Raw genomic sequence first — 25,835 nt, forward strand, 5'->3', positions numbered from 1 at the left:
AAGGAGAAAGGGAAGTGATGTGCAGGTTTGGAGAAGATGAGTTCCAGATTTTTTTTTCAAATCTTAAACGATTTGGGAAAGATGAGGATAATTTTGCCAGTGCACCCCAAGTTTTTAACAATGTTAGTCATAAACTAATAGAATGGGGGCATAATGCTAACTTTTGTGAACCTCAGGGGGTACGTAGAATTTTCCAAAACTGGGGGGTGTGTTTATACTTATGTGATACCTCAGGGGTGGTATGTGAGAATTTCCCATAAATAAAAAAGGGAGAATGTTTTATGTGCCACAGCGCAGGCTGTGTCCAGGCACATGGGCAGCCCGTGCAGGGGGACAGGGTGGTCATTGAACCCACCCCCATGTGCCTGGGCACAGCCTGTGCAGCGGCACAGAGAACAGCACCCCAATAAATAAATAGCATCTAATTTGAGAGGCCCCTCAAAAATGGGCCTTGTGAAAAAGAAAAGTTGTATAAGATTGAAAGTCAATGCTCATGCCAAGGTGATACATGTAACCCAAAAAAAAATAGGTCGGAATTATACCTTTAGAACATTAGATAAAGTTTAGAGAGTAAGTACATGGGATGGATAATTTTTCCTTGTCTACTTAATATATATGAAGGAAAAGTTTTATTTGGGAGGTCTATCATTTATAAGTTTACCAAGGTAGCCTATCTCATTGTGCCATGTGTAATGATGTTATGGTAATTTTGACCATTGGATAATTAGTATTTGGTTTGGATTAGTCACTTACATTTTATAAAACTTAAGAGTCTAATTCAATTAAGTACCCTTCCGTACATTGGCATGCATCTCCATGCATTTCCATGCACGTTTAGGGTATTCTAATCGCTACTATGCATTCTCTCATAGTCTTGATTGTCAAACTCTATTTTGGCAAACTTGGTTTGGGATGAAATTTTACATATGAGCAAGAGACCTTAGGATCTATACGTCTATAATATTAAGATCCTGTGAAATTTGCCACATAGCAAATATACAAGCAGCTACCTTGATAAATTTTGCTCAGATTTAAAATTGGCAGCAGATCTAAGTAGTCACAAATGTGGATCTTGGGAAGTACCTTTTTTCTATATATACTCACTCTACAACACAGTTTGGAAACTGATTTGTTCTGTTCCTGTCAAATGTGGACCTGCCAAAGTCTAGAATTGTGGAAAGCCATCCAATGATAATAACCCCTATCTGCCTATATCAGGTTTCTCCCATATATGAAAATTGGCCTGGTAAAAGATTAGGAATTTCGTTGAAAACAAAGAGAAAAGAATACGTATCGGTATCTTTGAACAATGAAATTTGGTATGAGGGCCAATTCAGATACTCCTTCATACATCCAACATCGATCGATATGTATCGGTATTGCTGAAAACCACTGATATGATATTAATACAAATCATTTGTATTGGGGAAGCGCCTTCTGGCATGGTGGCGGATCTGCCAACACAGTAGGATGCTGGTCTAAATCCAATGGAGTGGTCATTGGTTCGATTCTGTCCCCCCTCCCCCCCCCCCCCCATATCGGATATTAGACATCCTTATTCCCCTCAAAAAATTATCTCCTCTAGTTCCCCAATGTCTCTATTAAGGGGAAGTGGACCCCACTCAGGCAGGGTTAGGATGGCCATTAGGGGTGACAGCCCCCCCCCCTGGCCCTCGGTAGGATCTGATAAAATAAAAGGTAAATTTCATCCAATACCAGATCGACAGGGATTTATCGGTATCACCAGAAACCGAAATGGCCTCCGATACGCAACACTTAAGAATTAACCATATCAACTCTCATGCTTTTGCCACTTCAGCTAGTAAGTGTTTAAAACTCTTTTAATGTACTTTTTAGTTTGTAAACTATGTACTTTTCATTATAAAAAGAAAAAAATCTTTTCAGAGTTAAAATAAAATCTGATATAAAATGATACATGATTGAATGATACAGAGGATCTTATTGATCAATTCTACACTAACTGCAAAAATAAAAGGTAAGAATGCCAAACAGTGAGATACTGAATTAAGTGGATCCACAGAAAATTGTATCTTCTGTGAGAGGGAACGTATCTTTCTTCCCACACGAGAAGGTCATGAATCATGTCATTAATTTCTTTGACAATGTCAAGCAGCTCAGCCATTCATTTCTTCCTTCTTCTGCCACCATTTTTCTTTTGTTCAGAATCAGAAACCAGAGAGAGTAATAAGACTACAAGGGAACCCAAGGAATCAGAAACAATGGCCGGTACTGGGAAAACAGTGTGTGTCACAGGTGCTTCTGGATACATCGCCTCATGGCTGGTAAAGTATTTGCTCGCCAAAGGATATACTGTGAAAGCTTCTGTTCGAAACCCAAGTCAGTAAATATCTTCTTGAAACCTTTCTGTTCTTATTTCAGTTACTAAGCTTCATTACTCTCTCATATATGCTCTGTTGTCTCTACATTTTGATCGATCTTCAATTAGTTCAGTGTGTTTTGAATATAGCATAAATACCCATTTCATGGTTTTGATTTATGATCTTCAATCCATCCTTATATTTTAGTGGTGAAGTTATTATGTTCATACTCAATTCTCTCATTCTGAATCAGTTCTGAAGGTTTGAGGCTCGTAATCTTGGTCACCCACATGAATAACCATATTTCTCTATTAATAATCTTTTGAGTATTTTTAACACTACAAATTTTGAATTTTATTAACTGCCATCAAAGCCATGGTTTTACCAGAATGCCTTGCCATGTTGGAAATCAAAATTGTCAATTTTTGACTGTGTCAAGGACAAAGCTTGATCAACCATTAACACTGTAAGTCACTTGGCTTAGAATTTTTATGAAGCAATAGGTTGGCTTGAATGGAAATGAAAAATGTCATCAATTACAAGAGTATGCTGATTTACTGCTCTTCATTGACATCTTATGTTGCAACTCCTTAGTTTTGTTGATGAATGTGAGGCCCCTTGTGTTTCCCTTCGCTATTGATCTCTTTTTCTTTCTTCACTATGTTTTCAGTCGCTTTGGTCAGTCTAGAATCCAAGTACTCTTACTGGGTCTTGCCCTCAAATGATTTATGGTCTACCATAATTTTGTTTTCATAACATGGATTTAGTGATATGACAGTTTTCAGTTTTGAAATGCTAGCGATTCATTCTGTATCTTGGAGATTTTCTCCTCTGTTTCTGTCTGTTTCTTATGCACGTAAAACATACTATTCTCATCTGAGTATATTAAAGGAATTTTATTTCCTGCCAAATTAGATTCTGGGTGATAATCAACTTCTTTCATTAATTTCCTTTTCTGCATTAGACATTTGAATGTCTGTCTTACCTGTGTAGGCCAGGATGCCTGTCTTCTTCTTGTTTTAATCATTAAATTCAGTTCATATGCTGTCACAGATGATCCAAAGAAGACTGAACATTTACTTGCTCTTGATGGTGCCAAGGAAAGACTTCATTTATTCAAAGCAAACTTATTGGAAGAAGGATCATTTGATTCTTCAGTGGATGGATGTGAAGGTGTTTTTCATACAGCATCTCCATTTTATCATGCAGTCAAGGACCCACAGGTTCATTCCTATTACATCCCTTGAGACAGTTTCGGCTGCTATTTTTCATTTTATAATTTTGCTTAGCTACGAACCTCTTTCTTGCTTGATTTCTTAATATCTTGCCTTACTGTTGTTTTCTATGGATACAGTTTTGTTTTCAAGTTAAATACCCTGGATTTATATTTGATCAAAAAGAGGTTAAAGTTTCAAGCTGGGCCTGAGTCAACCTGAAATTCTGCCTACCCTTATCTTTAGATTGATGTGGGAAGCATTTGTAAACCTCAGGTTTGCTTTCACTGAAAGTATCCTTTAGACTTTGGGAACCAGAGACTGTCCTTATGCATTATTTGTTAAAGTTGCTTCCTTTATCAACTTAATTAATTGGGATAAGGACAATTATGTTCTAAAGACTGATAAGATTTTAGTTCAAGCCTTTCTAAGCTCAACTTGATGTATTTTTAGCTTCTATTATATTGTAATTGCAGTTGGGAGCTGAAAGGTCTTCAGCCAACTAACCTAATTTCTAAATGACTTAAGGAGTGAAACATTAAATTGGGGCTTGATGTGGCTCACAATCCAACTTAACTGGCTCAAGTTGCATCCTTACAAATTGAGTTTCCAGGCTCAGTTCACTAGTCACTGGACAAGCTAGCTTGGTGTATATATCGACACAAATATAGATATTTTAGGTTGTATGAGAGAATAAGTCTCCTTTGATCAGTGAAATTATGTGTACTTGGGATCAATTACTTTTCAAGTCTACCACAAACCTAAATCCTTTAAGTGGCAAATCAGTGCTAGTCTGCAAGCCATAATCTTCACAATACCTGTCTTTGGATGGCCAAGTGACAAATACTATTATCAACTTAATCATGAGTATAATGAGTGTGGTTCTACATGATTATCATTATAAAATCCTAGTTGCATTGGACGCACTAAAACACTGGATCAAAACTATACTGGACTTATTCTTGAACTTCTACTCTCAAGTTCCATTGCCATTGGAGCTCAAATAGTGACCAGCTGTGATTGTGGGAAAACCTTCGATGTAAAAACTGCTTAATCATGACTGGTTTCAAAGGTAGAAACTTACCAGAACTTGACTCGGTTTTGCAACTAAGGAAACTAATCTGAACTGCGCTTTATAGCAATAGCTTGGTTTAAGTGACATTTAGTTTCTAAGAAATAGGGCCACTTGAGCTCAAGAAGGGAGGAGCTGTTTGGATTGTCCATGAACTTTCACATAGGCTATTTTTGGCTGTTTAATGCTGTTTGACATCTCTGTTTGTCTTCCTCAGCCCCATATGAGTTGTTTCTTCTTCTGAACTTTATGTTTATCATCTGAGTACGTAACCGTTGGAACCTTGGAAATGGATCCAGTTGAGGCCTTATGTATTAACCTTTTGGATTATAAGTATAAATGTTCACTATATCGATATTATGACTGTTTTGATAAATGTTCATTCTCTGTTTTACTCTGCATTTCAGGCTGAATTAATTGATCCTGCATTGAAGGGGACTCTTAATGTTCTTAGATCCTGTGCAAAAGCTCCATCTGTTAAAAGGGTGGTTATAACATCCTCTTTTGTTTCAGTTGCATACAATAGAAGACCTAAAACTCCAGATGTGATAGTTGATGAGACTTGGTTTTCAGATCCAGAGTTTTGCAAAGAGATAAAGGTGTGTGTGGTTGCGCAATGTTGTTTAGCTCTTATTGTCCAGGCCTTCAAGGTCTTGGATTTGGTTCTCTTCTATTCCACTTCATTTTATTTTTTGAGAATTTTTTTATGGATTATTCATGGAGTTCAAAATGAAAAGATTACTGTATTGTGATTTACTACTTTACTGGTCTAGTACATCTAATAAGCTTCTTGTTCTCTTCTAGAGTTGGTATGTGCTTTCAAAGACCTTGGCTGAGGAGGCTGCCTGGAAATTTGTAAAAGAGAATGGGTTGGACATGATAACAATAAATCCCGCGCTGGTGATTGGTCCTCTTTTACAGCCAACACTAAATACAAGTGCTGAAGCAATTCTGAACTTAAATGGTATGCTTACTTATTATTTAAGCTCTTTTCTCTCCCCTCCCAACACCCTTACACCTTCTCTTAATCTCTCACACTCCTCTCTCCAATCCTGTTAAGTAAACATTCTCCCCATTACATTTGTATGTGCTTAAAATGCTTTCTGGGAACGAAGATCGATATGAACTACCAATAGAATTGTTTTCAGGTTGGTCAAAGCCTTCTGCAGAATTTCCATTATAAAAAAAAATAAGACTGCTGCAGAATTTTAACATAGGTAACACAATTGTTTTCCTTCTGAGGATTGTGCCCTTTAAAGATCAGTGAGGACTAGCTAACTTAATTGAACAAATTATGGATCTATTGAAAATGAAAGGTTAATGGATTGCCAAGTTATGAGCTAAGTTTTACCAAGGCACTGCTTCTATATGGAGGAATTGACTACCACAAGCTTTTGGGAAAATGGAGAACATTAGACCTTCAGAGATTTCTCTCTCTCTAAAAAATAAATAAATAAATAATATTTCCTTTTTATTAGGAAAAAGCTAAGGATTCTTATTGTTACTGATTGTTGAAGTATTAGCGTCAAGGATTAGGGGCAGTTTGGTCTTTCTATTTATTTTCTATTAGCTCTTGAGGTCTATGTTAAGTTAAGGTGTGTGGTTGTAAGGGGCAGTATTGTCCTATCATCTTATTTTGGTTTATTATTATTAATAGAGAGGGACAGACCTGTGGTAGAACATTCTGTTCTAATTGCAGGTTCTCTCCCACTTTTGGAGCTTGCGTGGTTCTCTTCTTCCCCTGGCCTCTTTCTCTATTTCTTCTAATCTGATTATAAGAATCTAATGTTCTAACACTAATATGTAGTCATCACTTGGTTGCATCCGTGGCCCTGGCGCAAACATGGAAATATGGGTAGGTCCATGTGATGGTGGACCACACATCCATCTCATTGGTCAAACTTAGGCATGAAACAGGATAAAAAAAAAAAAAAAAAAATTTTGGGTGCCCCAAGCATTGAAGGTGGTAGTAAATCTTAATTGATGATGATGACATGACCACAATGCCCCAATTTTTTATTTATATCAAAAAAAAAAATTCTAATTGGAAGGATACAGTTCAACATCACGATTTAACAATTTTTAACTTTAGATTTAGATCATGGTCTTTCATTTAGCATTTTAATCATGGCAAACATTATGCTACAATCCGATTTAAGACTACACCATCAAAGCTTCAAAATTATTTTAATTGGGAGGGTAGAGTTCAACCATACTAGTATAACGTTTAAATGTTTGATTTAGGTTGTGGCCATTCGATTAACATTTTAAATCATGGCAGACACAATGGTACACAACATGATCCGAGATCAAATCGTCATGGAATTTTAAAATATTCCGACTGGAAGAATACGATTCAATCGTTATATTAATTTTGACATTTCTAAACTTTTGATATGCATCATAACCACTCATTTAGAATTTTTAATAATGATAAACATAGCAAAAAATATTATGATCTATGATTGGGTAATTATTAAAAGCATTTGATGCAATCAATATTTTAATCATGTGATTGGATAATTTAATTATCTGTTTATATGTCAAAAATTACCATTGTGTTTCTCATGATTTAAAATGTTAAATGAATGGTCATGATGCATATCAAAGTTTTTAAAATACCAATATATAATGGTTGAATTGTGTCCATCAATCGAAAAATTTTAGAATTTCTTAATGGTCACATCTCGGATCTTGTTGTGTTCCATTGTGTTTGCCATGATTTAAAATACTAGTTGAACAGCCATGATCTAAATCAATTATTTAAAAATACAAAACCATTATCTTTTAACTTTATCCTTCCAACTAGAATATTTTTTAAGATATTGACAAAGTGAACATAAATCAGACTGTACTATGATGTTTGTCTTGATTTAAAATGCTATATGAACGACCAAGATCCAAATCAAAAATTAAAAAAGATGTTAAAATGTGATGTTGAAACATTTACTTCCAACTGAAATCTTTTTAAGAGATAGAAACTTGAGGCAATTTGGTCATTTCATCATAATCTGTTAACTTGTCCTAATATCATTTGTGCTTGGGGCACCCCAAACATTTTTTTTTTTTTTTAAAGTTCAGGGATTCTAAACATTACCTTAGGTGTAATTTACCATTTTATTTTCATAACTCATTCTTTTGATATAAGTGCCAAGGTTTTAATTGTTGCAGGAGCACAAACATTTTCCAATGCAACATTTGGATTTGTTGATGTTAGAGATGTTGCAAATGCACATATTCAGGCATTTGAGAATCCTTCACCCAATGGAAGATATGCTTTAGTCGAAAGAGTTGCTCATTATTCACAGATTGTGAAAACATTGCGTGAAATTTATCCAACTTTGCACCTTCCAAAGAAGTAAGTTTAGTAAACTAGATAAGTCATATATTGAAGTATAAAATGAAATAAATAAAATTTTGTTAATTAATATATAGTTACTGCTGATGATATATTGGATCCCTTTTTATTGATTCCAATTTATCAAGTGAATAAAATTTTCCATGTAGTTTACATTTTGAAATTAATTATATGAACTGAGATTTGATATTTCAACTTCTTTTAGATTTTTTATATGACCTATTGTGCAATGTCAGACATGTCTAGACACTGCTAGACTCTCCTTTGGACATGCCCGTGTTTCTCTTGCATAGAGATGTTTAATAGCTCTCTTCTCTTTTTCAGTTCTATCTCTAATATGGTTTTGATGTTTCCTTTCTATCCATAATATCTTTCAGGTGTTTTCTTGACTTAGAATGGATTTTAATGTGCCTTAATACATTTATGTATGTATTACCCTTAGTTTGCTTTGTTGTTGACTTTCTATTTATCCCATATTACATGATATATCTATGATAAATAGGAAAGAGCACCAATTGTTACAAGCCAAACAGTCCCAAATCTCAGAATTCTTCACCAGTGAATATGATCAACTTGGAATGTTCTAAACTTTGTGCTCTCTCTCTCTCTCTCTCTCTCTGTTAAAGTAAATAGCTATCTCAGTGTGCTAATAAATAACAACTCAGCCTTGTCCCAACTAAATGGTAGCCGGTACATGGATCATTACTCTTCAATCAGATCCATTGGAGATCATACTCGATACAAGGCGTAAACTATTTGTGTCTTTCCTCACCACATCTCAATTTGTTAATATCAAGGAAAAAATTCATTTGTAGAAATCCAAGCTCTGTAAATGTTCAAAACAGTCCTAGAAGTCAGTCTCAGTATGTACATGATAATGGTCCTCAATAGATATATTTTATAAGATGTTTCTTACCTCAGTTGCTCTTCACCCAATAGAACATGCAAAAAAGGATCCATTTGGACAAGCAATCAAAAGATTAGGTATGTAGGGTGTCAATATAGTCAACTGCTCCTCCCTTAAATTTGAAGAGATACATTTTCATTATCCAAGAGCACTTTGAATGTTTTTTGTTGGTTAAGATTTAAGAAACAAATTTTGGATTTAATTTCTCTCTATTAATAAGATAACTATTGATTTTCATTATTAGCAGTTGTGCAGATGACAAGCCTTATATGCCAACCTACCAAGTTTCCCAGGAGAAAGCAAAAAGCTTGGGCATAAATTTCATCCCTATGGAGATGAGCTTGAAGGAAACCGTTGAAAGCTTGAAGGAGAAAGGTTTTTTAAGTTCCTGAAGCTTGTTCAATAGAAGTCATGCAAATACGGAAAAAAAAAAAAAAAAAAAAATTTGTGGGGATGACTTGATAAAATCTAGTTGCTCTAGACTCCTTAGGATTTACAAGATTTGACTCACTTTATCATTTGAAATATTGTATTACAAATGTTCAGTTTTGACAATTGACAATAAATTTTCAAAATGTGTGGATGGTGTATAACAATTTGCCTTTTTTGGGGGGGGGTGTTTTGAGGGGGTTGTTGAATAAACAACCTTGCATAGACACCTCATTTTGTCATTCTAGAGGCATGTATATCAATGATAATTGGTTGCCCTTGGATAGTACATAGCATCTATTTAATTGTCTTGGAATTACCAAAAAAAAAAATTTAGTTGTCTTAGAGGTTTTGTCTAACTCTCAACTAATGTTTTGACTATCTCAAACTGGCCTAGAGAAGTAGATCTAAAAATTGATCAAAATACCTCTAGAAGGGTTGATTAGGTCAAAGGCAAGTCAAACAACTTTACAATTAGTCCAAACTTCGAGATTAGGTTCATTTTATCATAAAAATTGATTTGAAAATAATTTCATTTGCCTATTATTTTATATAAGATTCTATATTTAGCCCACGTGTGACTTACTTCCACATTGGATTTTTCAAAAAAATTGATTAAAATGGTCTTTGTATTTTATTCCGTTAGAAAGGACTAAGAATAATCTTTCCAATAGATTTTGAATCACTAAGTTTGCACTTAAAGTTTGAAAGTAACATATTCTTAATGATATTATTAGGGTGAATATGTTTGATCTAGTGTCTAAATCCCCGTGTCAATGTTGAAAGCAAGTTCTTCTAGGCCTTCTTGAAATAAAAAGATTCCCTTTCTGAGTTGATGCCGACACAAACTAGGAAAGTGTTTCTTCATTTTTGTCGTTTACGAAATTCTAGAGCTTTGATTGAACTCAAATTAGACTATTTAAAACATCTTTCAATATATTTAATATTTTTTAGATTTTTTAGATTTATTTTTCACATATTTGCATTATTTCATTGTCTTTTTAATATTAATCTAGAATATATTATTTTTTTGTTCTATAATTTTTCTTCATTTTGATTTACATATTAGGTTAGATTTACATGTGGGGGTATTTAGGAATTAATCTCTTTATTTTTATTCACTTTTTTTTAATTATTTTTTTAATATTTTAGGATTGAATCATATAAATTTAGGAATATTATTTTTCATATAAATAATTTTTCGTACATTAACATATTAAGATTAGTTTATTTTCTTTTATCATTATACCTAGGGTTTTAATTGTATAGAGTGAAATTCTTGGATATTGCATACTTATAATTTAGAGTTTTATTTTTTGTTTAATAATAATTTTTTTTTTTTTTTGGTGAACGTTTAGAAATAAACAGTAGCTTAGGTTAGTTCCATTCATATGATTTTGTTATATAACATTTTATTATGTTGGATTATACATACTAGCCTTGTTTTGTATCTCTAGGGAAGTCTCATCTCCTTCCCTATTTTTTAAAGTCTTAAGCATCATATCTTTTTTATCTTTTAGTTCTATATTATATTTGGATTATGATGTGATGCACATGTTTAGGTATAATATTTATTGTTTCAATATGTCAAATAAATAGGAAGATTGGTTTAACCAGATGGACCGAGTGCCTAACACTTTCCTTGGTCTGCCACTTGATGTATTCTCATTCTCATGTTTTATCCAATCTTCTTGAAGTGGTCCTATATGGATTCATATTTTGTTTTTGGGTACTAGACCATCATGTAAGTTGTAACTCTTAATCCATAGTTGTTCATTTTCTCTCGAAAGGAGGATGATACTCCCTTTTCCAAGGAGAGGACGAGAAAGATTCTTGCACTCACAGTAGCAATCTGTTGGGGATTGTCAATCTTCTAAGTTTAATTGGTATATTTATTCTATAATAAATAATATTTTTTGCTTTTTTCGATGAAAACAAAACATTTTATAAAGTTAAAAGGACAGGAAAGTGTGTACATCATATAAGAAGGGGAGTATAGTGGTTCTATTTGTAAGACAGAAACGCGCTAGGAAGTGGAGTGGTTTAGACCATTGGGTTTGTTTGTACACAAATGTTACCCTTGAGAAGTTTGCAGTTTCTTTAGCTAACTCAAAGAAAAAAAAGGATTAAGTTCCAGGGGATGTACATATTCCTTTGAGGAATCAAAAGGTCCTTTAGTTTATAGTTAGTGAACCATATTTCTTTGAGATGGAAAAATTATATATTTTTGTTTAAATTAATTGGTTGTTTCTTTATTTTATTTTCCTTGTGAAAAATGTTAACACTACACATTCACTACAAAGATTGACCACATATAGCCACATGGAGTAATCATGAGTCCAATGTGAAGACAAGCGATCTACTAATGGTGAAGCCACAACTCTTAGTCTCGCACTTTGGGTATAGACATTTTTTTTATTGGACACTAGTCATGTAGCAAGGCCGTGTGACCTGCTTCCCACGGATAACCGGCAGCGGCAGCAAGCCACTCGACCCACTACCCGTGGCCTCCTCTCTCTCCTCCCATCTTGGTTTGAAGAGGGAACTCGCAGCCACCATGGCTGTGGGCTCCCTCCTCTTCTTCCTTTTAGATCAAATCTGCAGCCCTTAGAAGGGGTTGCCAGCTCTTGTTCGGAAAAAATAAATAAATAAATAAAGAGAAAAAAAGGAGATCAATTCTTTTTACCCCAAAACCAGAATTTTCATGTTGAACACATTATTAGAATCTTGTATTTATCGAAGAACCTCACTTTGATACCACTTGAAGTTGCAGCGGAAGTGCTTTGATACAATATAGATCACAAAATTTTTACAGCCAATGATCTCGATGAACACATACATTAATGATAGAGATTCGTGGGTACCTAGAACACATTCATGGCATGTTTCTTCAAAAGAATGAAGAAGAAGAAGAGGAAGATATTCTTGTTCATTCAAACACACTCTCTGTCAAATGCACCATCTTCATTGGTTGAACCCCAAGCTTAAAGAAGAAGAAGATTTGTTTGTTTTTTTTTCAACTCTTTTCTTTAATTATATGTGTTTTGCAATTAGAGTTTCAACCATAGCTTCTTTTTTAAAGATGAACTAAGTATGGAGATTACACTTAACAGTTAAGATCATGTCAAGTGGTGATCATAAAGGGTAGTCTTTAAATTATCTTTAATTATACTAAAAGACAACATTACAAAAGGCATAACTTGAAAACCCCCAATGATAGAAATTTTCATTACACTTTATCCCCAACACTACTCACATTCACAATGGACCTTGCAACAATTGAATAAAATCACCGCTAAGTAACCTAATCCATTGTACATGAATAAAAGAATATCAAACCAGTAATTCGACCATTACACATAAAAGAATATGGGCAAATTTCACAGACACTCCCTCTAAGTATTCAAAATGACACGGACTTATCACATTTGGTCAAAATGTCAACCTTCCCTCTGACATTAAGCACAATTAACACCCAAAGTTAAAATGTTCATTTTAACCCCAACACTCACTCAAACCAGTTCAAACTCACTCAACCAAACCAATCAAACCCTGGAGAAGGAACGGTTTGGAAAAGAAAAATCCCCAAATCTGTTCGTTAACCTCTCCATCATTGAGAACTTGACTGCAAATCCTCTTCTCATCGCTTCCACCTTCCCCGAGTTCAACACCGTCAGCCTTCACATCTCGGCCGAACTCAGACCTCTTCTCCTCTTCTTCCAAAACTCAGAGCAAGACCATCGGCCTTCAAAATACGTTGCAGTCAAGTTCTCAACACCATCGGCCTTCAACACTGTTGCAGGAAGCTCTTCTCATCTTCTTCCTAAAACTGTGCTTCACAACTGATCTAAGCCCTGTTAAGTGTAACATCATCTGTGTGAACCAAGGCAGTTGCTAATCCAATATTTAATTGAATTTACCTAAATTTCAAGGAATTGAATTTTATTTTTCCCTTGAAAGGACTTTTAAGAAATTTGAAGAAGAGAGACAGAGGGTCAAGCCTCAATCGTTCACAAAGATTTAACCATTCATGGTTTTACAACATAGAATGATGGGTCCAGCAAAAAATAAAGATTGGACCATAAAGCATTGCATTTAATCGAACTTTAATAGGGTTTATATGAAGAATTACATGTACCCATTAATTTGTTTGTTCATTACTATTCTTCTCTGCTACTTGCGTTATGTGGGTTGGAAGGAGTTGATACACAACTCCTGGTCCTCAGTCCAATATACCTGAACCTGAGGGGAAGGATCTCCCACCCAAAACGATCCAAATCCCTGATTCCTGGTCCTTACAAGTCTCCATATTGTTGCATCTACCCAACCTGCCCTGTTTTGCAATTGTGTTGAGCCAGTCCCAGTCGAACCTTTCCAGTGGGTTGAGCTTCCTGAGTGTTGATTACATTTTAAAGTTTGATAGATTTAAGTCTCCCTCATTCCTGGTCCTTACAAGTCCAGATGAGGAGGAGGTGCTTTGCAAGGGGCATACCCATACCCTCCACCTCCACCAGGTTATCGGCCATGGTTTTGGGCCTGGGACGACGACGCTGCACCCTGTTGAAAGGGTAATTTTGGGTCTGGGACGACGATGTTGCACCCTGTTCATCGATGGTGAAAACGATGAACACAGAGAATGAAATCTATATTTGGGGTTTTACCCTTAAGGGTATTATGGGGAGTTCACCCTGTTAAAAGGGTAATTTTGCCATTATAAAAATATTAACAACAACTTAATTGCAAAAGACTAACGGATTGGATTTAGTTGAAATATAATCATAAAATAAAGATAGTTTTTGATATTTTTTCAAAGTTTGGTAAGTCTGTGCCATTTTGAATACTTAAAGGGGGTGTCCGTTATATTTTCCCAAAATATAATTACATTAAACAAATAACAAAATTATTGTGTTTGATAGACACACACTAAATGTCTAAATATTCTAACAACAACCTAACCTTGATTTTGCACACATGGAGCCTTAGCATTGGTATATGTTGAGAATTTCATTGAAAATAAGCCAAATTCGAGATTTTTTTTTTCTTTGGTACTATTTCTTAAAGGATAAAAAATTTTAGTCTCACTAGGCAAAAATTGAACGACAATTGGATAGAAGATCTTTAAGAAAAGAAAGCTCCCACAAATGCTAGTAAGAGAAACTCAAAACCCATTTCGCAATACTATCGACATGTAAGGTGTAAGTTCTCTATTTTGCAAGTAGAAATCAAAATTTTCCTGTAGGAGCTTTTGTATTCATATGAATGATCAAAATGCCTCACGGTTGAGTTTTCTCTAATTCTATAATGCTGGAAATTAAAAAAATAAATAAATAAATAATGAAAAAGAAGGTTGCTTGGTAGTGTGGTTCAGGCGCCCAGACATTGGAACACGGGAACTTACAGAATTATTGAACAACCCTTCTTGAAATAAAAAATTCTATCAATGTTGATGTCTTTTACTGGGCCCGTGCTGGTGTAGGGGCTACACGATCAAGTAGCGATCTCTTGTCCAACAAACAAATAAATAAATAAAGTTAAAGGAATGATAACCAATGTTGTATGTGGGCGTGTATCTACGCTCAAACACAATCCGGCATGAAAAGACCGCTACCACTGGAAAGGTGGAAAGGTGCATCAATCTTTTCGTGTTGGGTTGTGTTTGGACGCATGCCCACACATAGCACTGGTTAGTGTTCTTTCTCCCAATAAATACATAAGCCTCATGAATATTGCAAACAGGAGGGAAAGAAAAATCCTTCATCCCTCTTTCAAAATCAATATGAAGCCTGATATTGAGTTGAATAATACGGAATGATATACCTAAATCTAGTGGCCTAATGGCGTCACACCACTTCATCAGGCAATAATTACTTATAACGACTAAAGGCCTATCAGGTCGTACCCATACCCGCTCCAGTAAGGAGTTCAATTATAAAACGGCACAATCCACCACGTGGGAATGGATCATTTCAATCTATAATTGGCCGCCTATTCAAATGGCTCACGCATCAGGATCTTTATCCCCTCAATTTGTCTGCTCCTCAATTTCCTCAATTCCATCTAATAGGGGGACAAAAATGACCACCTTATCTTCTGCCCAAACACACTGTCCGAGATGGGGTCTACCTCCCTTTATTAGAGGGAATTGACGGGCAGACAAATTGAGGTGATATTTTTCCCATCGCATCGTGCTGTTGACATGGAGGATGTGCAAACACCGCCTACTAACGCCACAAAAAATTATCACCCCTAATACTGGGAGCGATGCTGTGTGCATCGTGCGGCGCAGCACCGCCCATGTGTCCACAATGGATCCCACCGTGCACACATGGATGGTGCTGCGCCACACGATGGGCACAGCACCACCGGCCCCAGTACTGGGGGCGATAAGGATACCTAACGCCACTACCTACTGTTTTTGTTTCGATGTGAAAATAAAATATATTAAACGAACGCCACTACCTAATTTTTTGTTTCGATGAGAAAATAAAATATATTAAACGACTAATTAGAAATCATGTACATTGATTTAGTTGAGTAAGCAGATTTAGCTAGATTGTTTTCTTCCTTCTGTCACCATTTCGTTTGTTCCAAATCAGCAACCAAATACAGCAATAAGACCACAAGGGAACCCAAGGAGTCAGAAACAATGGCCGGTGCTGGGAAGACGGTATGCGTCACAGGTGCTTCTGGTTACATCGCCTCATGGCTGGTGAAGCTTTTGCTCGCCAAAGGATACACTGTTAAAGCTTCTGTTCGCGACCCAAGTCAGTATATCTATATCTTCTTGAATCACTCTATTCTTATTTCAGTTACTAACCTTCATATTTACTGTCTCGTAGAGATGCTCTGTTGTCTCTACTCCTCCATTTTGAAATTCATTTCTGGGCTACTTGCTACATACTTCAATTAGTTCTATTTCGAGTCTCTTTTGAATTATAGCATCACCCATTTCAAGGTTTTTCCTCAAATGTCATCCATTACCAGAGTATGCTGGTTTACTCTTCCTCACTGAACTTTAATGTTGCAACTTCCAACTTGATAGTTTTGTTGATGAATGCGAAGCCCTTTATGTTCCCTCTTCCTCGTGGGCTTTTATCTTTCTTCACTATGTTTTCAGTCTCTTTGCTCAGTCCTGAATCCAGGTAGTCTTGTGGGACTCCTGCCCACAAATGATGTTTGGTCTACCATAATTTTGTTTTCATCACAAGGATTTCTAGTTATAGCACAGTTTCGATGTATATATATGTTGGAGATTATTTCCCCTGTTTCTTTTTGTTTTGATGCACATAAAGCTTATTATTCTCATCTGAGTGCATTAAAGGCTTTATATTTCCTTCCATATTTTTTTGGATGAATAATAACTATTTCCTCCCAAATCAGATTCAAGATGATAGTCAACTTCTTTCATTAATTTCCTATTCTACATTAGGTGATAGAAAGTGCAAGTAAAGTTCATACTTCCAGGTTATGTTTTAAGGATGAACCATAAATAAAATGTCACTCAGCCATCGTCTCGCTGTTCCATCATAACTGTTTGGCATCACACTTGTGACACAATTAAACATTCGAATGTCTAACTTATCTTCGCAGGCCAAGGATGCCTGTGTTACTGTTGTTTTAATTCATTAAATTCAGTTCATTTGCCATCGCAGATGATCCAAAGAAGACTGAACATTTACTTGCTCTTGATGGGGCAAAGGAAAGACTTCATTTATTCAAAGCAAGCCTAGTGGAGGAAGGATCGTTTGATTCTTTAGTGGATGGATGTGAAGGTGTTTTCCATACAGCATCTCCAGTTTATTTCGTAGCCAAGAATCCACAGGTTCATTTCCATTACATCCTTGAGATAGTTTCAACTGCTATTTAGCATTTTATAATTTTTTTTAGCTACGAATTGTTACTGTCCATTTCTTTATTTTCTAATCGCCTGGATCCTATGGTACTGCGCTGGACTTCCTTCCCCACCCCTTCCTCTCTTGGCTTTGTTCTGCATGATTATAAGCTTTTTCTCTTTTTTAATGGTCTGGGGGTAAGGCTGTGTACATTATGACCCTCCCCAAACCCTGCAGTGGTGGGAGCCTCATGCGCTGGATACACCCATTTTTTTTCAATTGAAGGGAATGTTTATTGAATTTTAACACTTTGAAAGTTACTCTGCATGCAGTTTTGTTTCCTAGCTTGCACACACACACACACACACAGGTTTGCTTTTCTAAAAATTTCCTTCAGACTTTTGGAACCAGAGCCTGACCATATGTGTTGTGTTATAATTGCCTCCTTTATCAACTAAATTAATTGGTTTAGGGACAAGTATGTTCTAAAGATTGATAAGATTTTAGTTCAAGCCTTTCCAAGCTCACATAATGTACTTTTAGCGTCTATGATATTGAAATTGCAATTGGAGAGGATATATATTCAGCCAACAAGCTGATTTCTACGTGAGTTAAGGAATGAATACATTAGGTCTGGCTTGGGGTGGCTCACAACCCAACTTAAGTGATCCAAGTTGCATCCTGACAAATTGATGTTCAAGGCTCTGTTCATGTGTTACTGGATAAGCTAGGTTGGTGTATATACCCCTTTTGGTCTTCATATATCTGAGAATTAAGGAATCTGGTAGTCAAGGCATTGCACTATACTTTGACCCAAGTAACATTTGGGAAAGAAAGAAAAGCATGGGGTACGTGGAATCATGTGTGAATAAGCAACATTCATATTTTGCCAGAATCCTGAAAACAGGAACTCTTGAAACTTTTTTTCTTCTTCTTTTAAGAAAAAAAAAACGTTATAATTTAATTACTGAACCTAAGAAGCATGCAAATGTTATCGGGGAATCCAATGCTTTTACAAATGGGTCCTGTTAGTTTGAATGAGTCATGTTGCACAGAGGGAGTATTCATTTTTGTTGTGTGAGTTTTACTGGAATTAATGAATGGGAGTACATTCAACTATTGTTCAACCACATGTGCAGTTTCCTTATCTAGGTAAGCATGATGGCACTTGAAAATTGTGCTTTCAATTATTGCTACTAATAGTAGCGCTTAAGCATTATCCTACATAATAAGTGACGCCTCAAAAGTGATTGATTTTGCCATTTGGGTTAGAGATACATGGCTGAAACCTACCTCATGGAAAGGGATAACTTGAGGAATGCGGCAACAAATTTTGAGACGCAAACTCAGATGCCGGATGTCAGAGCTAGGAAAAAAAACACTAGGGGTTGCTGCTCTGTACTACTTAGGACATGTGGCAGCTGAATATTCAAGTTAGGAACTTTTGTTTTAATTCTTTTTTATCTAAGAACTATCTATTGGGTTTCTACCAAACATAGGTCCATCAATTGGTTCTCAGGTGTGTTGAAGAGTGAAAACAGAAGGGGAAAAAAAATACTGAGTTCTTTGTAGGATTTCAACCCAACAAGTGCCCATCCTTTTCAGTTTTCATCAAGTTTTCCCCTTTCCATGTGGCAACTTCCAGCCACTGCATGCTGTGCTGAAGCACAAAAACTGCAACCTTTTTAATCTTAACATGTGTGTGCTTTTTATATGTTTGCACACATGTATATACATGATTACATCCAAACACACGAAAGCTCACAAAAGTCATGCTTATGTGTAGATGTTAATGTATTGCATTAATATTTGTCTAAAGTGGTGAACATGTGGATTGTGGAATATATGTTTATCACTGTACTAGAATGTGTGGGTCCTTTCTCTCTCTTTCTCTCTTGTGGTGGAGGGGGGGGGGGAAGGGGCTGACCAGACCAGACTCCTTGAAAAATTAGGCTCTGATTCTTTTGTCAATTTCTTTGTTTTGAGATCAATCCTGTTTCCATCCATGCAGCAACCAAAAAATGAGATTTTACCCCCCACTTAAGTAGCAATTGTGCACATGTTCATTAATGGTAATCGCATTAATGTCCAAAAACGATTTTTGGCCATAATAGTTAAATGAGTGTTGACCTTATTGTGGTTTTTCTATTATTCTAATTTATTTTAAATAGAAATAGGGTCCATAAATGATACCAAACACCTGCAAAAACAATTTTTTTTTTGGTCAGAAAAAAAAATGATACCAAAGAAAGCCTAACTTAAGCATGGAATTTTAGGTTGTATGATGAGAATAGATCTCCTTTGGATTTTTCTGTGGAAACTATAGAAAACCAACAATGTAGAATGGAGAGAAAAAGAAAGATAATTGAAATAGATCAGTGCTAGTCTGCAAGCCATAATCCTAACAATACCTAGTAGTTAGATGGCCAAGTAGGTGACAAATACTTTAATCAACTCAATCATTAGTATAATGGGTGTGATTCTACTTGGTTTGTCCTTATGACATCCTAGTTGCATTGGATTCCCTAAAACATAGGATCAAAACTGGACTGGACTTCCTGAACTTCTACTCTGAAGTTCTATTGGCATTACAGCATAAATAGTGAGTAGCTGTGATTGTGGAAAAAACCTTCGATGTAAAAACTGCTTAATCATGACTGGCTTCAAAGGTGGAAACTTTATCAGAACTTGACTCAGTTTTGCAACTAAGGATACTAATCTGAGCTACAATATGTACCCATCAATTGGATTAAGTGACATTCAGTTGCTGAGAAATAGGGCCACTTGAGTTCATTGATTGAATGGAAGTAGGCCAAAAGTCCTAGCTAAACTTATGAGCCCTAAACCCATATTGTGAGTTACAAGAAGGGAAGAGCTGTTTGGATTATCCATGAACTTTTTGCATGGACTATTTTTGCCTGTTAATGCTGTTTGGCATCTCTATGTCTTCCTTGGCTCCATAATGGGTTGTTGCTTCTTTTGAAATTGATGTTTGACTAGCATCTCAGCAACCATTTTGACTAGCTTCTCAGTAACCATTGGAATGATGAAAATGGACCTGTTGTGGTCTCAGGATTTTCATCATATAGTTAAATCATTTCCTTAGGTATTTACTTTTTCACAAGTATAAATGTTCTATATCCATATTAACCATTCGTGACTGTTTTGATACATGTTCATTCTCTGTGTCACTATGCATTTCAGGATGAATTAATTGATCCAGCATTAAAGGGGACACTTAATGTTCTTGGATCCTGTGCAAAAGCTCCGTCTGTTAAAAGAGTGGTTGTAACATCCTCTGTAGCTGCAGTTTTATTGAATGGAAAACCTCAAACTCCCGATGTGGTAGTTGATGAGACTTGGTTTTCAGATCCAGAGTGTTGCAAAGAGATTGAGGTGTGTGTGGTCGTGCAGTGTTGTTTAGCTCTTATTGTCTAGGCCCTTTAGGCCTTGGACTTGGTACTGTGAATGTCTTACTTTGACATAATTTTCTATCCCACTTAAATTGTTTTGAAATTTATTTTATGGATTTTTTAGGGATAAATATATATTTTAATCTAATTGTCTATAATGAAAATAGGGAGAGGGTTCCCTACACTGCGTGAGTGCAGTTTCGGGCAAATATGGGAGCCCCCTTTGGAATCTGACAAAAGGGGTAGAGGCACTTATGGCATATCACCCCCTCACATGAACAGTGATATGGGGGGTGCAATTTCATCTTTGAGCTGGCGTTGTATGAAACATTTTTCCATGAAAATATTACTGTGTTGTGGATTTACTAATTTACTGGTCCTGTATATCTAATGAGCTTCTTATTCTCATATACAGTTGGTATGTACTTTCGAAGACCTTGGCTGAGGAGGCTGCCTGGAAATTTGCAAAAGAGAAGGGGATGGACATGATTGCAATAAATCCAAGCACGGTGATTGGTCCTCTTTTACAGCCAACACTAAATGCAACTACAGGATTAATTCTGAACTTAATAAATGGTATGCTTTCCTATTATTGAAGTTTTTTTTTTTTTTTCTCTCTCTCTCTGCTCCCACCCCCCTTAACCTTTCTTTTCTCTCACACCCTTTTCTCCAATTGTGGAGGTAAACGTTTTCCCCAGTACATACTTATTTGCCTAAAATGCTTTCTATGAATGACTAATATTCTTTTCAGGTTGGTCAAAGCCTGCTTCAGAATTTTAACATACATAACACAATTGTCTTCCTTTTGGGGCTTGAGCCCTTTAATGATCCATGAGGTCTAACAAACTTAATTGAACAAATTATGGATCTATCTAAAATGAAACGTTACTGGATTGGTACCGGCGTACCACTTCTATATGGAGGAATTGAAATTGAATACCACAAGCTCTTAGGAAAATGGAGTAACTAGTACCTTCAGAGATTCCTTGCTTTATGTGTAAAAGAATTTTTCCGTAGAAAGGAAAAGCTAAACATCCTTAATATATGTTCTCACATGGTCGCATCTCTGGTCCCATGGCAAACATGGAAGATAAGTAGGTCCATGTGATAGTGGAAAGAACACCCATGTCACTGATCAAACTTTAGCATGAAACAAGAAAAAATAAATAAACTTAATGGTTCACCAAATTACAAAATGCCATTTCATAATAACTCTAAGGCATTCTTGTAATTTTTCACATTTAAGACACTTCCCCTATTTTTTGGGGGCTGAAACATAACCATAAGGAAAGGTGTAGGGTCTTCTATCACATGGATCCACCAATCTTTGGTCATGGCAAGTTGTGATGGACATCAATCATCATATTTGTGATAATCCATATTCAGTAAACTGGTATCACTACTATTTTTGGATTTTATGGTATATCTTTGTTGACACACATAGTTCCTAAGCAGGCAGCGTGTCTGGTATTTGAACATAGGCCTTCGTAGAATGTTGTATACAATCACATTCATTGTTGTCATGGCACTAGGACAAGGCGTGGCACTGGTCAGCTGGCTTGATGACTAGTAAATGCCTTGGTGAGGTCAAGGCCTAAGGCGAGAATCATATAAAGGTCAAACTATAGGACTTGTAGGGCATGTGATCTATAAACATACAAGGGTACAAATGGGAAAGGATTGAAATTTATAACAATGGACAGCAAGGTTGCCAGGTTTTACTCTAGATCCCTTGGCATATGGGGAACTGGTCACCTTGGACCTGAAGGGGGTACCTTGTTGTCTTGGCATCACCTTGGAAACACCTTGACAACTATGATCAGATTAATAGTTATTTAATGGAATAGTGTTCCCTACATGTTTTTAGAAAGAAAAAATAAAGTCTATTTTTGACCTTGTATTTGTAATTTTGTTATGTCATTCTTGTGATATAAGTGCCAGTGTTTTAACTGCTGCAGGAGCGCAAACATTTCCTAATAAAACATTTGGATGGGTTAATGTTAAAGATGTTGCAAATGCACATATTCAGGCATTTGAGATTCCTTCAGCCAATGGAAGATATGTTTTAGCTGAGAGAGTTGCTCATTATTCAGATATTGTGAAAATTTTGCATGAACTTTATCCAACTTTGCACCTTCCTGAGAAGTAAGTTTTTCTATCCAGATGTCAATTGTTGGAATATTAACTGAAATAAATAAGATGACACTAATTTATAGTTACTTCTGGTGATATATTGGATCCCTTTTTACTGACACCAATTTATCAAGTAAATTATGTTTTCTATGTAATTTTACATTTTGAACTTTGATATATGAACTGAGATTTGATATTCAACTTCTTGTAGTCACAAACCATATCATATTTCAATATAATTTGTAGGACACATCTCCATGTAGGTTTTTACATGCCCCTCCATACAGTGTCAGAGACATCTAGACATTGCTGGACGCTCCTTTAGACCTCCTAAGTATTTCAACATTTGTGTAGTGTCTCCACACAGCAGTCTGGAGGCTAGGGTTTAAAACCCTAATCACAATGGAGGCTAGTGTTTAAAACCCTAATTGTAGGAGAAAAAAGAGAAATTTATAACTCAAATTTCTTTGGATCGATCCATTCTCCTTCCCCTTAAGTTTCAATGTGTAGATGAGGGAACCTTAATCCTAAGTGAGGTTCATAAGCCAAGTGGTGAGATCCTATTGGATGATCCTACTAGGGTTTAACTCTTGTCTCCCTTTTATTTACCAAAAAAATATTGCAATCTAAGTGATAAATAAACTATTTACTTATACAATACCCTAGGAAGTATGTAGCGGCGGGCCACCGCCACCATTGCCTAAATGTCATTCTATGTGCTTCCTTATTTTAAGGAAGCAGAGCTGTTTTTGAAGCTCCGCTACACACTCGCATCGTCTGACTCATATTCAAAGTTGTCTTGTACAATCTCATATGTGGCCCTTATTATGTCGGGTTTGGGCTGCCTATGGTAAGAGAATCGCCCGTAGAGTATTTACCTCTTAGTCTCTCCACTTTTGTAGTTATTTTGTTGTGTTCGTTTTCTTTTACGTTTATTATTAATATGTTGTCTTCGCAAGGACCCATGTAGCCGGCTCCATTTAGTTGGGATAAGGCTGGGTGGTTGTTGTTGTTGTAGTCTCTCCACTTTACAATATCATCCGATAGATTAATGGGCATAGAATACTAATATTGTCTATAACCCTTCTGTCGGAAACATACAATCAGGTAATCTCGACCGTGGATTGGAAATAAAATTTTATAAAATTTTTAATATCATTATTTAAATAATATTATTTAAGTAAAACCATTTGTAAACACTTTACAAAATTACCACCGAGCTCGGAATTTAGTCCAATAACGGTCAAGAATTTCTTCTTGATATTCTCCTTGTACTAGAAGTGGATTTCATATTGAGAATATCTCCCATTCGCAGATGTACCTCGTGAATCCAGTGCACCAATAATTAGCCAGTATTAGCATTAACTTCTTGTACACCAAAACATACAAGATCCAAGTTGCAATGATGAGGACCTCTCAAGTCTGGAGACCAAAGTATCAATGATGACTCTTATGGCTGAATAACAACAGATGACATTCTACAAGATTCACATAATGATTCAGTTTGATACACTTTACATACGAGCACTTACATTTATATTTCTGAAATCTCATTCACTAGAAATATACAATTAACAACAATTGAATTGAATGCTACTTCAGTCCCTAGTCTCATTCACTAGAAATATACAATTAACAACAAATGAAAGGTCTACCCTTAGGGCATATACAAACACAAAAAAATGACAAGAATTAATTCAATTTAAAATATTCAAATTTGTTTTAATTGACACACATATCCAACAATTACCCTTAGTTTGCTTTGCTGTTGACCTGCTTTTAACCTGTATTACATGATATATCTAAGGTAAATAAGGAAGAGCACCAATGTAAGACAAACAATCTCAACTCTTGGATTTCTTCCCCAGGGAGCCCTTTGAATGATTTTTGTTGGTTAAGAAACCTATTTGGTGATTTAATGTGTATTGTTCTCTCTATTGAGAAGATAAATATTGATTTTCATTCTTGGCAGGAGTGCTGATGACAAGCCTTATATGCCAACGTTCCAATTTTCTCAGCAGAAAGCAGAAAGCTTGGGGATAAAATTCATCCCTTTGGAGGTGAACCTGAAGGAAACCGTTGAAAGCTTTGAAGGAGAAAGGCTTTTTTAGTTCTTGAAGCTTGTTCAATAGATGCCATGTTAATAAGAAAGAAGACACAGTGTGGACTTGCAAAATCTGGTTGCTCTAAAGTTCACCTTCTTATTGTTCAATACTGTTTATAGGATATGAGTCGCTATATCGTATGAAAATTTGTAATAAAAATGTTCAGAGAATATTCTTTGTTCAGGTTTGACAGATACTATAAAGTTTAAGCATGTGTGGGTGCCATATAACTATTTGTGTCATAAGCGAGCTCTTCTTGTTCCTTTCTTTTTGGGGCGGGGGTGTTTAGAGGGGATTGTTACATTTACAAGCTTGCATTTTCCAGCTAGGTGCTAAGTCTGGATTAGAAAACTAGATTTGCATATGTAAATATATGGTCCGGAGGCAATACTCCTCTGTCCTTTGGTTGTCGTACGAGGATTCTCGCATTGGGAGAGAGAGGGATTAGGGTTCTTACTTTTGGAAGTTGCCAGCTAGATAAGAGTTTAGGATCCGTACACGTCTCCCCTTTTAGAAGAGAGAATTGACTCATGATGGATAAGGCAAGGTTCTTCCTAGATCTCTGGGTATGTTTAAATTTATGTGTTGAGAAGTTTTTACACACTTCGCATGCCCGGCCGAAGTGGTCTCTTTCTATTTGAACCATTTACATTTAAACTATTAGGGAGAAAGAACGCCACTCGGTTGCGCCAGAGACGTTGCCCCTGCGCCATGACACAAGGGCACGCAAAATGACCACCGCACCCTAGTCATTTTTGGGATGCCCGGGGTGCAACAGTCATTTTGCACCCTCCTATGTCAAGGGGTAGGGGCGTTGTGCGATCAGGTGGATTTTTCTTTTCCATACTATTATTACTAACTAGTATGCAAAAGGGGGGGAAGAACCGAACTTGGGCATATATGTATAGTTGTCCAGCTAAGCTTGGACCATTGGATGTCCGACTGCCAGGTGACAGCTCTAGGGAATTGGAGAGGATTATTTTCTGGTTTAGGGAGTTATCAACGTAGTCGGTAGAAGTTAATAGTGAAGTAG

The 25,835-nt window shown here is 36.1% G+C and overlaps 2 protein-coding genes and 1 pseudogene across 2 annotated transcripts in view; all 3 read left to right on the plus strand.

Annotated features, from left to right (window-relative positions):
• LOC122642253 (phenylacetaldehyde reductase-like) overlaps positions 1–9,317 on the plus strand; it is a 41,399-nt gene extending 32,082 nt beyond the window's left edge. The window contains exon 9 of the mRNA XM_043835697.1: positions 9,297–9,317. The gene's annotated coding sequence lies outside the window, so the exon portion shown is untranslated. The remainder of the gene's footprint in view (positions 1–9,296) is intronic.
• LOC122642242 lies at positions 563–24,848 on the plus strand (annotated as a pseudogene).
• Positions 2,226–9,310, plus strand: LOC122642245 (phenylacetaldehyde reductase-like). The gene is made up of 6 exons (XM_043835685.1): positions 2,226–2,358; positions 3,393–3,562; positions 5,033–5,226; positions 5,432–5,589; positions 7,797–7,983; positions 9,138–9,310. The coding sequence occupies exons 1-6, from the start codon at positions 2,241–2,243 to the stop codon at positions 9,280–9,282; spliced, it is 972 nt and encodes a 323-aa protein (XP_043691620.1). The 5' UTR covers positions 2,226–2,240; the 3' UTR covers positions 9,283–9,310.
• Positions 24,849–25,835: the final 987 nt, after the last annotated feature.

The sequence above is a fragment of the Telopea speciosissima genome, chromosome 10 (genome assembly GCF_018873765.1).
Source record: "Telopea speciosissima isolate NSW1024214 ecotype Mountain lineage chromosome 10, Tspe_v1, whole genome shotgun sequence".
NCBI lineage: Eukaryota > Viridiplantae > Streptophyta > Magnoliopsida > Proteales > Proteaceae > Telopea > Telopea speciosissima.